General features: G+C 37.0%; 1 protein-coding gene across 5 annotated transcripts in view; it reads left to right on the top strand.

Moving 5' to 3' along the window:
* Positions 1-14,871, top strand: part of hdm (meiosis specific with OB domains hold'em) — a 145,352-nt gene that overhangs the window by 105,271 nt on the left and 25,210 nt on the right. For 3 of the 5 annotated variants that reach the window (XM_072297295.1, XM_072297293.1, XM_072297294.1), the window contains exons 4-5: positions 260-449; positions 1,547-1,700. In XM_072297295.1, the coding sequence (XP_072153396.1) occupies positions 260-449; positions 1,547-1,700 (344 nt within the window). The remainder of the gene's footprint in view (positions 1-259; positions 450-1,546; positions 1,701-14,871) is intronic. The other 2 variants (XM_072297296.1, XM_072297297.1) reach the window with 1 other exon arrangement.

Genomic DNA, 14,871 nt, shown 5'->3' with positions numbered 1-14,871 from the left:
AACGATCAGGCCAAACGACCGAAACTTGTCCTGCCATCAAAATAATTCATGTCCCCAATTGCTTAGCAGCAAAGGAATAAAGGCATTGATCAGGATCAGAATGGTACTCAAATATTGCTGTATCATTCTATTATCGAAGAGACCCCTTATAATTTCAAGACATTTCTTTTGCTCCAAGTATTGCTGCTGTGTTATTGTAAGTTTTTACAAGAGGTCCACACCATGAATGTAGCCTTTAATTTCATGCTAAATGTTTCAGTTCTTTTACTTTATCATGTGATGAGACACAATCAAAGATAACTAGGCATGAGACAGATTGTGCACGGTACTTTCCTCTTGCTCATATCCCCACTAAGTGTCCTGGAGATTTCTACTCCTTGCGAGATGCTTATGAAAACAGTCAAATGCTCAAGAACCGATCATTGAATTTTCTAGTTGTTGTCAAATCTGTGAGTTCCCTCCTATTGTTACATATTAGGTAAACTTTTCATCTAAACTGGGTTAAATAGGCCGTTTTCACGGCGTCTATAAGTCTAGATTTTTCTATTATTTAAATTGGCTCGTAAGCATGTGTTAGTTGAATGGGTTGTTTTAAGAAGAGCATAAGATAAGTGTAAGTCAGCAAAATTATGGATCTCTCCAGAGGTAAAATCATTTCTGAGTTTTAAAGAAGGTCTGAAGGGATTTTTAACAATTTTATGAGAGACACTGCTGATGCTGTCAGTAAAATATTGCATTGATTCCGAGCGGGTTCTTCTCTGACTGAAGTCTGTCATTTTTTAATATCAAGTTCGCAGAACTCTTTGGGCACAATATTCTTTAAAACTAAAATTCTCTGTTTGCGAATTTTGAAAAAGTCAGAGCTTAAAACTGAATTTTTCACCATTCAAAATTGTGTCTTCTGATGAATACATTGTACTGTCACTGCATCTGATTTTCAGTCAAGTCTTTGCATGCAATTCAATGGAAATATCATATACTGATATCGCTCAGAGCGATTCCAGGTTTTTCAATTTCACTCATCGGAATCTGTCGCTCAAGCCTTGTTAGCCTCCAAGGAAACTTAGGAATCCAAGGGTGTGGAAAGTTCATATTTCTCCAGGAAAGAACAGAAAGCTTTCCTTGAACACCGATCTGGCAATGCAGTAACCTTTCTCTTATAAAATTTTATTTATAGTGCTGAAAAATTCACTACTTTGCTTTGATTCTCTTAATACTCCCCCGTAGAAAGTTATGATTTAAAACTCACTGCGTTCAGAAGCTTGGTGGAAACATCACATAAATGCAGCTGTTGCCAAATTTCTCTCTGCAGTGCAGTACAAGTATCCTCTCTATAGCAGTTACTTTTCAAACTGAAATTGAACAGCTTCTTTAACCTTTACCCAAGATACACAATAAATCTGTGAAAATGCTGGCTTAGAGAAGTGATTAATGAGCAAAGTACTCACTAAAACTGTACTCTCAATTATTTTCTTTTTTAGTTTTCATCCGAAACCTCTTGATGAGGTTTTATATATTTATCAGGAACATTTTTCCATTTTTGCAGGTTGGAGAAGTGAAACGAATTAAGATGAAAGAGGGAGAGGAAAAAGAAATGAGAGAAATATCAGTAATGGACAGAACATTTAATTCAATGCCTCTGACAATCTGGGAGTTGGAAATGGTCATCCGTGCAGGCTCATGGAAACCCTGCAGAACAAGTAAGAGAACAAGTTGATTTTTAATTTCTCTTTGCATTGTTAGCCGTCCATGGGAAAAAGTATCTTAGTGCTTGGAAAAAAATTTGCAGGAGAGTGAAATTTTATAAATTTGGGTTAAAAATTGGGAATCAGTATTTCTTACGGAAAAAACTTCCCATTTTCTCGAGAAGTAACGTTTGTGACCTAGTTTGGTTTTAGAGGAATAAATAAATTTGCATTTGAAGCCATTTATATATGAACAGCGGATGTCAAGTTTTTAGACTTTGAGAAAATCGCTTTAAAAGTTTTTAGAGCAGTTCATTTCAATGTTTGTTTAGCAAACAGGGTTGGTCAGAGCAAATCTTCCTAAAAAAAATGAGCTATAGAAATTTAAATTTGAAGCAAATGTCAGTTAAGGTGATTAGATGGATGCCATATTTTGTGTCAGAACGGCATGCGATATATCGCATCAATTGGTTCCATTTTTTCAGCTACTCCTCATTTTTCTCCAATTTTGAGATCGCAATTCTGTTGTCAGGAGACTAAAGCATTCACTTACCAATTTTAACAAAGAAATTCAACGTAATAAAGGTGTGGTTTTTTCAGAGAGAAAACATCGCATTCGATACTGATATCGAAACTGCACTCGAATGCGATATTTTCTCTCTGAAAAAACCACACCTTTATTACGATGAATTTCTTTGTTAAAATTGGTAAGTGAGTGCTTTAGTCTTCTGACAACAGAATTGCGATCTCAAAATTGCAGAAAAATGACGAGTAGCTGAAAAAATGGACCCAATTGATGCGATATATCGCAGGCCGTGCTGACTCAAAATATGGCGTCCATCGAATCACCTTAAGATACAATGACCTCAAAAAAAGCCTGAGTGTTTTTAGACGGAAAGAAGTTTTCACTTAAGTAAAGTTTTCACTTTAAGTAATAAACTGAACTACTCATAGGTAATGTGAGAGGGGTAGTTTGATTGATGTAAATCAAATTATGATTATTACCCAGTTTTGTGATGATTTTTCGATGAAAATAAATATTTGGTAACTTCCATTGAAGCCGTACGGAACAAATAACACTATCGGTCCCCCAAACTAAGGATTTTTTTTTATTTTTATTATTTTTTTACTACTGTTGCTTTACTGGCTTTTATCCCTTTGGGGCCTACAGCCAACCATAGACATGTTGAAGTGATAGAGGGTTAGTTATGAGTGAAACGAATTAGGTTTTATATTATGAGTTGTGTATATGAGAACAAGAGGCAACGGATAATGAAAGGGGCAGTAAGCTACCACCATCCTCACAACTTAAGGCTCACTAAGGGGACTTCCTAACCCAAAAAGACTGAGCCATGGAAAGCATACAAAGGGGCTAACGAGGTAGGTAATGAGGGTAGGAGATTTATAGATTGAGGACGGTAATTTAAAGAATGAGTAGGGGGTTTGAATGTAGGGGAGAGTTAGTTTGTTAAAATGACAATAACTGGTTGTAGAAGTGCGAAATGACTTTTAAAGCTAAATATTGTTAATTAATAAGAAGTTTATGATGGCTTTATACATTTCAAGGTGTTGAATCATAAAGAATTCATTGGACATTGAAGGGAGGGACTAAATTGAAATTAGCTAGGATCTCTAGAAACTGGTTTCTATTTTCTAAGTTGCTCCATTGAAAAATCATATGATTTAAATCTCCTTCTACTCCGCAGTTGCTAAGGTTGTTAGAGGCTAGTTTCAATCTATATAGGTGTGACGAGAACAAGCTGTGGCCAATTCGGCGTCTAATTAGATTTTTCAGGTCGTTTTGTTGCTACGGGTTTTGTGGAACCAGGGTTTCTTTGGAATTCAGGGGAGAATGGATTTTAATTTCTTTCCAAGTGCATGCAACCCATTCCTGGTTCCATTCTTCATACAGGATGTCCCAGACCACCTATACCAGGCCTCTTTCTCGGTTGGTTTAGGTCGTACGAAGTCGGGGACCGCGGGGTTGATTAGGGAATTGAACCCCAAGGAATCCGAATTTCATGGTCCCCAAACCTTCCCCAGCTCTTATTAATTTAGTCATGGTACATAGTAAGGGGAGAAGCACCTTAGAGGGATGGGCACCGGGGGGGGGGGGGGGGGGCATACCTGATCCGTTTATTGTTTGGCCTATCGCAGCTAAAGATTCTAAGAAAAAAACTGTAAAACACCTATTTGTCGGCAGATTTTCATGAAATTTGGTGCACCCCGGTGTATCGATCTAGGAAATTCGAATTTGACGTTACTTTCAGTCTGAATCAAAATTCAAGATAGTGGAAAAAAGATGGCAGCCTTAATTTTTAAAATATCTGTTTATCGGCTGATTTTCATGACATTGAATATTACCCAGTATTTTGACCAAAGTTTGTCGGTTTTGGTTTGAAAACTTAGAGTACAGGGTGATCCAAAAGTCCCTTCCACCCCCTCTAACTTTTTACCTAATTGAGGTAAAGATTTGAAACTTGGGGGATATTCCTAGGTCAAAAGGAGCTACTTTTTGGCCTCCCTAAGATTTTCAGGGGGCCCCCCTAGGGGGAAATGGTCCCCAACTTTTAATTTTCAAATGGGAAGAACCCCTTTGTGATAGCTCGTTCGAAAGAGCATAAAAAAAGAAAACTTTTCGCGCAAATCCGAAGTCATTATCTCAAACCGTTTCAAAATGGCGGCCGGTTAAAGTTCAAAATGGCCGAAAATTCACACCGGTTATTTGTCGATGGATTTGCGCGAAAATCGGTATGTAGGGGTATTTTGACACAAGAAAAACGAATTTGACGTTAGATTTTCAAAAAAAACATAATTTCCAAAATGGCCGCCGGTTAAAGTTTAAAATGGCCGAAAATTGTCACCTTGGGTTTTTCCTGATGGATTTACCTAAAACTTGGAATTTGAGAGTATTTTGGCATAAGATAAACATATTTTAACTTAGATTTCTAAAAAAAATCAATTTTTGGTCATTTTGAACTTTAACCGGCGGCCATTTTGGAAATTTCGGTTTTTTTAAAAAAATCTAATGTCAAATTCGTTTTTCTCGTGTCAAAATACCCCTACAAACCGATTTTCGCGCAAATCCATCGACAAATAACAGGTGTGAATTTTCGGCCATTTTGAACTTTAACCGGCCGCCATTTTGAAACGGTTTGAGATATTGACTTCGGGTTTGCGCGAAAAGTTTTCTTTTTTTATGCTCTTTCAAACGAGCTATCACAAAGGGGGTCTTCCTATTTGAAAATTAAAAGTTGGGGGCCGTTGCCCCCCCCCCCCCCAAGGGGAGCCCCCCTGAAAATTTTAGGGGGGCCAAAAAGTAGCTCCCTTTGACCTAGGAATATCCCCCAAGTTTCAAATCTTTACCTCAATTAGGTAAAAAGTTAGAGGGGGTGGAAGGGACTTTTGGATCACCCTGTATAAGGTAATAAGACAGGGTTAAAAAGTAATTGAGGGGCTTGGAGGACAAGGCACATAAGTGCAGATTTCGAAAAAAATGACACATTAGTGGTTCCAACTAATTCTAGGTTTAAAATGAAGTCTGTGAAAAATTCACCGGAAGCATCCAATGCTTAAGCATCAAAATGTGAGTTTGAACTCTCTTCCTGCCATAAGGCTGTGTATAATAGTTAGCAACTTTAAACATGTTTTTCTCGAAATAGCTCGACGAGGTGCTTTTATGTACCACGTCCTTTAAGCTGTTTAATTGAGAGCATAAGTGTTAAAACGTAATTTTTTCAGTATCGTCGAATATTTAAGTGACACAGATTAAGAAATACAAAGACGAGTAATGAAATCAAATATGTACTAATTTTTTACTCGGTCTATTGAAAGCTAATTAATATTAAATAATGTGCGAAATGATGTCGCATATTCGGCTGACAAGATGCCGAGGGCAGTAAAATTTTAATGTTTTTATTATTTTCCTTCTTAGTTACTTAGATTTCACCATTTCACACGAGCCTGCGGTACGTCACGTAAAGCATAGGTGCATACCCCTCTCCCCTGTTGACAACCCTCCCCCCGCTGACATCTGTACTTTCGTTATAATCCTTGTTCGCGCTTACGCTAGAGTTGGCCGCCCAAAAGTTCCAAACCTTCAACGGTGTGTTGAATTTATCATAATAATTATTAGTTTTACTATTGATTCCTCCGACGCAAAAAGACCCGCTCCCCGAGCTGCCGCCATTACACAGCCCAATCCCTCACGTAAACCACTTCGCGGCGGCGGCTGTGCTCGCATTGTAACTTCCCTCATATGTGAGATGTCCCATTCGGCAATATTTTTAAAAAACCCTTAAATGTACAGATTTCGTCAAGCTCTGTCCTATTCGTTTATTTTTACGTGATTGTATGCCTAAATACGATGAAATTTGTCTTCTTTTTGTATGCGTGAAGTATCTGTTACTTCTGTACTGGCGGTCGTAATATATCCATTTGCGCTCTTTGTAGAAAGCAGGGAGGAGGAGGTGGGTCAGTTTCCCCTCCTATTATTTTTTTTATATTACGTTAATTAATTTTTGCTCTCCAGAAATTATTTAAATAACTTCTCACGATTGATGGAATATTTGCTGTAGGTATTGATATGACCTTTTGAGGGATGGTGTTTTGCATAGAAACTCAACATTCTGTAAATATTGCCATTTTTTACAATTTTAAATAAAGCCGTGTCAAACCCAAAAAATATGGAAATTTTTACATGGTACCCTTTCTTATTGTAAATTTTATGTACTTTCACGTGGTTATAGTGGTTTCTTGATCAAACACTTTTAAAATGCTTAAAAATTAGGAAAATGGAGCTAAAGCCGGACTTTTTTCAGAAAAGTGTCATTTTTGATCCCAGAAGAAATTATCCTACCGGCAAATATAATTACTTAAAAGGATGTTGAACATACTTTTCTAGACCAAAACTTAACGTACTTTTCAGTTACATCATTCACTTTAACTTTAAAGCTCATTTTAAAGCAATAAAATCTCAAAAATAACAAAAAAGTTAAATTTCATCATTTTTTTCTTAACTCTTTTTAAACCAAAATTCAGTGCTAAGACCCCTTAAAAGGGTTTTACGGCAAGTTTTAATAGCCCTAGGTTACGGGAAATTTCAAGAACTTTTGCATTTCGCACCTTGTTTTTTTCCTTCAACGCCTTTTAACACGTAAAAAATTAGGAAAACTGGGGGAAAATTTTTTTCGGACAAATTGCAATTTTTTTTAACATTGCCTCCGCATTTTCTCGAGAGACGCCAAAAATACAAATAAAAGTATACCTCTTACACAAAATTTTACTAGCTTTTCGATGAGTACCATGGTTTGATTGAAAAAATTGTTTGCAGCCATGAAAAACCACAAAAACATGAGACAAAGCCTTGTTATTGAACAATTGCAAATTTTTAACGTCCAAAAATTGGCTTCTAAGTATACTTAAATACCTTCAAAAATTTATTCATTAACACTTTTTTAACTTTTATACGCTATTACATTGATACCACAAAATTTACTTCAAACAAAAATGACTTAACTTGAACATTTTGGGTATATGTTAGGAAAAAGGTTCTAAACAGAGCAGCTGGGTTTTCCAATAGACAACTTTAACGCCTTATCTAACTCTCTTTAAAAAATTCGAAACAGTAATTTCAGGTATGCAATTTTTTGGAAATTTTATGCTCTAAACAATTATTACCATCGTTGAATCGTATCGTTAGTTTCCAGCTGTCAAAAAGCCGAAAATCGTTGAAATTCTACAATTTCTAGAGAAATCATTTTTTAGCGTAATTCCCTTAAATACGCTTTTCAGGTACATGTTTTAAAATTTAAAGGAAAACCAGTGTGTTATTTGTCTTGCAAATTTTATAACCTTTCAAAAAAGTATGAATAAGTTATACTTTTGTTGAAAAATAATCGGTCGAAAGCGCTGGAAACGGAAAAAAACAGCTGAATTTGTTGTTAAATATTGGCTTCATGCTTTTGAATGATTCGTCTCACAATGAGGTCATAAAAGATGAAAAGGTAAAATGAATTGGTATACTTATGTAAAATTTAGCGTACTTTTCAGTGGTGTCGTTGTTTTTAACCTTTAATTAATTATTTTGACCTAAAAATGGTCAAGAACGCGAAAAATCGTGAATTATCAGCAGATTTTGCCGGTTGTTGTTTTATGTAGTATATATATAATAGTAAAATTCGGAAAGAAAAAAAATAATAAAAGCCTAAGTTTTGTATATGATTCTTAATCAAAATTTTATGATCTTTAAATCTGATCTCTTGCAATTTTTTTGTTTGACGCATTATTTTTGAGTTATAAATGAAAATCCGTATGCACGTCCTCTTTGAAAATCGCCGCAAGCCGCCATTTTGAAAAACTGCGATTTGACCACTTTCCCGGTGGAATTTTTTGGTAAACTTTTTTTTCTGTCTTATTAGGTACCTAGAGACCCTATATACCAAAGGAAAAGTTTGTGCTAATTTGTCCGAGGTAAAAAGCTAGAATGACTGGACTACTCTTGCATTTTATGGACGTTGGCAGCATTTGTGCGTTGACAAAAATTTTGCAGGAGCTTTGTCTCCGAAAAGATAACGAACTTCAAGGAATTTCGTGATGAATGGAAAAGAGAGGGAAAATATTTTGACATTTTGGAATATTTCATCAAAATGCCTAAAGAGAGTTTATTACAAACAATCAGTTAACAGAGAATTGACGATGCAAGGGCTGCACATGCTAGGTTTATCCTCCATTGAATTATTTTGACAGTTTTCTGCTGATCAATTTCTTCCACGAATGCACTTTTGAGAGTATTATGTTTCATGGATTGTGAAAAGTTTTGCTGCGGGAACTGCTCGTAACAATAGGAGATGAAAATGTGATGAAATTATAAACATACTGTAGTCATGTTGATCGGCTATGTTGCTTGCCATAGTCTTGCTGAATATTCGAGCAGCCAAGTTTACTTTCATTTTCTGTGCTCCCTTTGGGTCAACATGTTCATCTTTGATGTGCCATAGACCTTGCCACCCCTGTTTCCGATCCTCATGCACAACTTTGGTAATGTGCTCCCATTTTGCTGTTCCTGAAACACATAAAAGAAATGCACTACTTAGTACGGGAAAAACTGACCAATTTTTAATTATGATTGTTGCATCTCCGTGACAAAGGAGAGGTATCGGTAAGGGCCTTTTTTGGTCCCCTCCTTGAATCCGGAAATTTTTGCGGGCTTTCCAAGTTGACTCAATGTAGTTTACGGAAATGATCATGATTTAGCCCATAGGCCACTGGATACGTGTTAAACAGTTGCCTAAACATAGGTCTGCAGGCGTATTTTAGCCAAAATTCGTGTTTTTCTATGACTCCGAGGCTTTTTTGACACCGAGCGCATCGTCCAACTAAAACGAGCTTTTGATATGTTATCAAGGAGGCTTTAGGACACATTTTAATCCTGGTTTGGTTTCAGTTAGACGATGCGCTCATAGCTAAAAAAAACTTTTTCAAAAATCGACGTTTAAGGAACATCCGCAAAAATCTTTAGGAATTACGTCGTTAGGGGTTTTGTTTTGGCTACAATTAAAGAAAATCTCCTTGTAAGGGTTTAACAAGGCTTGATAACTGCCCTCGATAATATACGTAGCGTGCATACAGTTGGAGAGACGTCTTCCCTATGATTTTTGCGGATGTCCCTTAAACGTCGATTTTTGTAAAAAGTTTTTTTTAACTATAAGGGCATCGTCTAACTAAAACCAAACCAGGGTTCAAATGTGTCCCAAAGCCTCCTTGATAACATATCAAAAGCTCGTTTTAGTTAGACGATGCGCTCGGTGTCGAAAAAGCCTCGGAGTCATAGAAAAACATGAATTTTGGCTAAAATACGCCTGCAGACCTATGTTTAGGCAACTGTTTAACACGTATCCAGTGGCCTATGGGCTAAATCATGATCATTTCCGTAAACTACATTGAGTCAACTTGGAAAACCCGCAAAAATTTCCGAATTCTAGGAGGGGGCCAAAAAAGGCCCTTATTGATACCCCTCCTTCAGTTAAAAAAAAAAAAAAAAAAAAAAAAAAAAGGTTCAGCCCGTTAGCTAATTTCTCTGTTCTCCAGCTTTCATCAGACTTCAGTAAATCATGTAATTATTTGTTACTAAATCATGTATCATTATTATCAATATCAATCTGTTTATTGTTGACATGACTCAACAAGTTGGTGACCTCTACATGATTAAAGCAATGAATTTGAAGGAAAGATATTTACAAGCTTATGTATGAAAAATGATTCAAGGCGCTGTCTAGGAACATACCTTCTTAATACGAGCGGACAATATGAAAATGATTCGAATTAAGTTCCATTCTTTCATATAATAATCTTTCCTTTCTTTATTCTTTTTGCCACTTGTCTCTGTTGACAATACACCAAAAGAAAAGGAGAAAAAATGTTAAAAAAACAAAAGATTACGAAGGGTTTTTTTTTTTTTTTTTCATAATTTCCCAAATTGCATGTATCGAATTTGTTGTTAAGATTTTCTTGCGTATTTCAAGTTCTTCATAATTGACAAGAAACAAGGGCCTCCTAATGTTACACATCTTTTTCTCATCATTCTCCTTTCCACGACCAGTAAGTTCACAAAACTTTAAGGGTGGAGAGGGGGGGGGTGTAACGAGGCAAATCCCCCTTCTCTGCGAAGCAGATCCAGGACATCAGAGGCACATACGTCCTCTGGTATAAGATAAGCCAACGTTACTGGAGGTGCCGGAATGAGCTCGCCGGGATCCTGGGTTCGGGCGCCAATTTTAAAAAAATGAGTTTGAAGGAGAGGAAGAATGATCAAAATCTTATGTCTCAAATTTCTTGGTTTATTTACAAAAAGAATGTCCTTTCGTTAGCTAAATTTGTGAGGATCCTACTCAAACTACACTCAAAATTATGATATTAATAATTTACGATATAAAAAACTGGAAATGAAAGAAAAGGGAAGCCGAAAAGCCACTCACTAACGTGCACCTCAAGGCTTTAAATTCCAGGATACATGTAAGAGGAGAGGAGGAGTGAAGCTGGGCGAGATGCTTCTCACGAACGTGCACCTCAGCACAGAAGAAGAGAAAAGAGGAAAGTGAATGGACAGAGGGCTCGACGAGATGCCACTCACTAACGTGCACCTCAAGTCGAGAAAGATTCAGAAAAGATGAGAGAAGAGGTGACCCTCCGGAAAGGAGAGTGTGATGAACAATGTTTAGCTTAGAGGGCTATCAGATTGATTTGAAGCTATTGGAAGACGATCTCGATATTCGTTGCAAAATTTTTGTCACAAGAAAAATTAATTAAAATATAAAATTTACAGAAACGAACGTAGGAAAATTTCCTACAGAAGTTTATAGTAGTTTAGAATTTTTTACAATTTTTCGTTTTGGGTAAATCTACGGAAAACCCTGATTTCGCAGTTATCTTCGAGAGAGAAAAAAAAGAGAAACAGTATTCCATTTCTTTTCATTATTCAAACAGCCGATGTACCGTCACCGGGCGTCGCGGCGCGGTGTCGCCAAGCCGTGACACATTTGTCGCTATTTAGGTCTACAAAAAACTTAAAACGAAGAATTAAATTCTTCGTTACGGGGGGGGGGGGGGGGGGGGGGGCAATTAAACATGGTGTGTACTGACCTGAATAAGGTTTCCCTTTCACTTTGACCTTCAGTGTTATTCCTTTGTTCCGGAAATTGTTTCTTGTACACTTCAGCAGGTGGCAAACGTCATAAATTGTGTATATCCTGTGCCCATTGAATTCGAACCATGGCCCCAACCAAGTTGAGCCAAGAAACTCTAACGCCTTTACATTATTCCCGCCCAGATCGCAAACTGTGGTCACAATTTTGAAGCCTGCTTCTTCCACCTTAGTGATGACTTCTTTGATGAGAACAGACAACATTTCTCTTGTTGTTGGCGCACAATTTAAATAATAAGCAACAGGCTGCTTGTACCTCTTCCGCAATCCTCCCAAGTAGCAGAGGTTGCAACAACTTGCAACAAAATCATTTGATTCTTGCAACTAATAGATTGATGTGCAGATTGCCTACTCTCTCCCCGAAGGAGCTATCATTGGCGGAACTAGTTGCAATTAAGTTGAAACATGTTTCAACTTCAAAGTATTGCTGGTTGCCTATCTTTAGATTTTAAACAACTTTGGTGCAGCAATTTTACAATCTCAGCAGGTTGCAACTTTGACTTCCGATCAGATCGCCAAAAATCGGCACTTATCGACCAAAAGTTGACCGAAAGTTCAACCAATACCAACATTGTTTCAACTTGTTGCAACTTTTACATTGAAAAATGCTACTTGGACTTAGATCATAAAAACCAGCGCTTGCTCAGCAATTTTCTTAGAGCGACCCTAGAACAGAAATAATACCCCATATCCAGATAAGTAATCTCATGAGGTGAAGCTAGGACACGATTTTCTCTGGAACTAATGGGTCAAATTGAAAAATCTAATGCTCATTAGAGACCTGAGAGTACTGCAAATACTGTAATTTTTACAGATTGACTCCAGTGTCATTAGTCCTAAAGGGAAAAAAAGAAGAAATGGAGCCTTACTCGGTTAGGAAAACGAGAAAGCTTATTTTGAATACCCTTCATTCAAACTATCATAACTTTGTCAATTTTTCACCAAATTACCTTGCAGATCACTCAATTGACGGTAAATTACATCAGCTTTAAAATGAGACCAAGATCGTTTCGATAGCTATCTTAGTTTAGAAATTAAAACAGAAACTTTGAGTCAATTTTCGTATCAGCCACCAATAAACCTTAAAAAACGCAAAATACGATATATTCCTCCTGGAGCTCAAACAACCTATTTTCATTTTTAGCAAGGAAGACTCCATTTTCACTGTATTTTTCGAATCCGAGAAGACTTTGTGAGTGAAAGAAAATTTCATTCAACTTTAACTCAAACAAACTGTGCTGAATGAAACTTTCAGGGTATTTTCTAGGGTCCCTGGAACGCCTTTTTCCTGCAATCAAAATGTCAGTATCCCGAGACAGTGCTCGTAGTCGTCTGCACACCCCTTCCCTTGCCACTAACAAGCTTTACACGGTCGTCCTTATGTATTTTTTGGCGTACTTTCCATTTCTGACCTTTTAAAAGGCTTCCGATGAATTTTTAGGGGTATCACGATCCTTTGTTGCCATTTATGACCCTTTTTGGCGCGTATACGTAGTATACCACCTTTGCGATCGTTTCGACCCCCCCCCCCCCCTCGATACAATAACCGAGTCCCTTAGTTCCTTACCGAAAAGTGACTACCGCGAACCTCTGAGATTTTCCAAAGCGTGTAAAAAGTTTATTTATCGGTCAATAATTATGATATAAAGTTGTTTCTCATTCTGGGGCGTTCTAGTTTATGTGCAGTGAATACCAAAAGTCTACGTTACTTGGTTTTTTTAAAAAAAAAAGCCTAAGAATGCGCCGCGCTGATTTAAAATATGCATACATAAGCAGAAGCAAGCGAACTGATTCGAGGATGACTGACCAGTTCGGCACTCTTCGAATGAGAATTTCACTCACTCCGTTTTGTTCAAAACGTTGCTTTGACAGATCTCCACACCCCTGTTATGCTTTTCAAAATTTGGTACCACTGCTCTGATAGCCAGGCAGCCGTAAGTGCCATCTGTGATGAGCCTCGAGACTCATTAGACCATTTGCTAAACGTGGCTCATACAGGAAGCTACTTGCAATTAAAAAAAATCAACCTACCACTCTCTTCCCCGCGCGCCTGATCCCTGCGTCGGCGACAATGGCCTGCGGGTAAAAGGCGGCCGCCGCGCGCCGAGAACCCGACCCTACTTATTACGCTTCATTAACCATTTCACCGTCACGCTAGGATTCGTCCAATTTTCAAATAAAATTGTTTCGCGTGTACTTAGCAATTTTTTCCTTACTCTCTGTTAAAACACGAATTAAAAGAGGTCTCATTCATAAAAATCGGCCGAATAGAAGAGAAGTTACAGTATTCGAAATGTGAAGAAATCAACAAAACCTCGAATTCTCCAAACAAAAAATAAAATGAAGGGGAAAAAAAGAAATGTATCAATTACAATTAGATAAAATTGACCTCAGAATTTGACAAGCAATTCCATTATATAACGGAGAAAAAATTGGGAGTAATTAAAAAAAATTCGCCTCTTGCAAGGGGCTTCCTTGTAAGAATTTTAACCTGAAGACAAGGGTCGAATAGCAACAGTACTCCATACAATACACAGTGTGCCTCAACGAGTTAAACATGTTTTATTTATCCAAATCGAATTTTTTTTATATTTTTAAATACGGTGTCTCTTGCGTCGTTTAAGCAAAAAAAAAAATCCGTCGAGATTCGGGAACGTAAAGGCGCTTTAAAAGTATTCTGGGGCTATAATAGCTAAATCACTGGTAGTAAATCCCGTTATATTATTAAAAAGAAATTGACTCCATAGTTTAATGCCTTAGTTTCTTAAATACGATTATTTTAAGCACTCAAATATTTATACCACCAGTTTTAGCCATGAGGTGATTTCCTGAGAGCCGATAATATCTTGAATTTCTCATAGAACCCTTCAAAAATGGCTTGCTTTTTGGGCAGCCGATTCAGCCATCGAACCGGGGTTTAAAGGGAAGCTGATAATAATACAAACCTGCTCTGAGAAAAATTTTGAGATAAACATGGATTCTGTTCAGCATATCAATGCATAAGCAGTTTCACACGTAGAATCTAATTTTCACGTTGGGGGTGTGGACATATTTTGAATTTTTCGATTTTATATGGAAAATTGATGGTTCCTCTGGATTGAAATTTCTTATAATTGTTTCATGAACAATAACGGCACCCAAAATGACTTTAGCATATTGACTTTTACATATGTGCACTCTCGAAATTGATTCGTAGGTAAATTCAACGAGTGGGTACATGGACCTGGTACATCAAGTTTCTGCGATATATTACGGCAAATCGGTAGATTTTCGGGATGTAGATTTCTTACTTTCAATTCATGAATGAATAAAGCATAGACATGTTTGAACTTCTTTCCATGGAAAGACGTTTAAAGTAACAAAATCAAGACATATTTAAAGCAATTGCATTTATATCGAGTCAATTTCTTTTCAATAATAGAACGGGATTTATACTACCGGTGATTTGGGTATTTTAGCCCCAAAATACCTTTAAATCGACTTTAT

The sequence above is a fragment of the Bemisia tabaci genome, chromosome 2 (assembly GCF_918797505.1).
Source record: "Bemisia tabaci chromosome 2, PGI_BMITA_v3".
Taxonomy (NCBI): domain Eukaryota; kingdom Metazoa; phylum Arthropoda; class Insecta; order Hemiptera; family Aleyrodidae; genus Bemisia; species Bemisia tabaci.
This window is presented reverse-complemented; position numbering and strand designations above follow the sequence as displayed.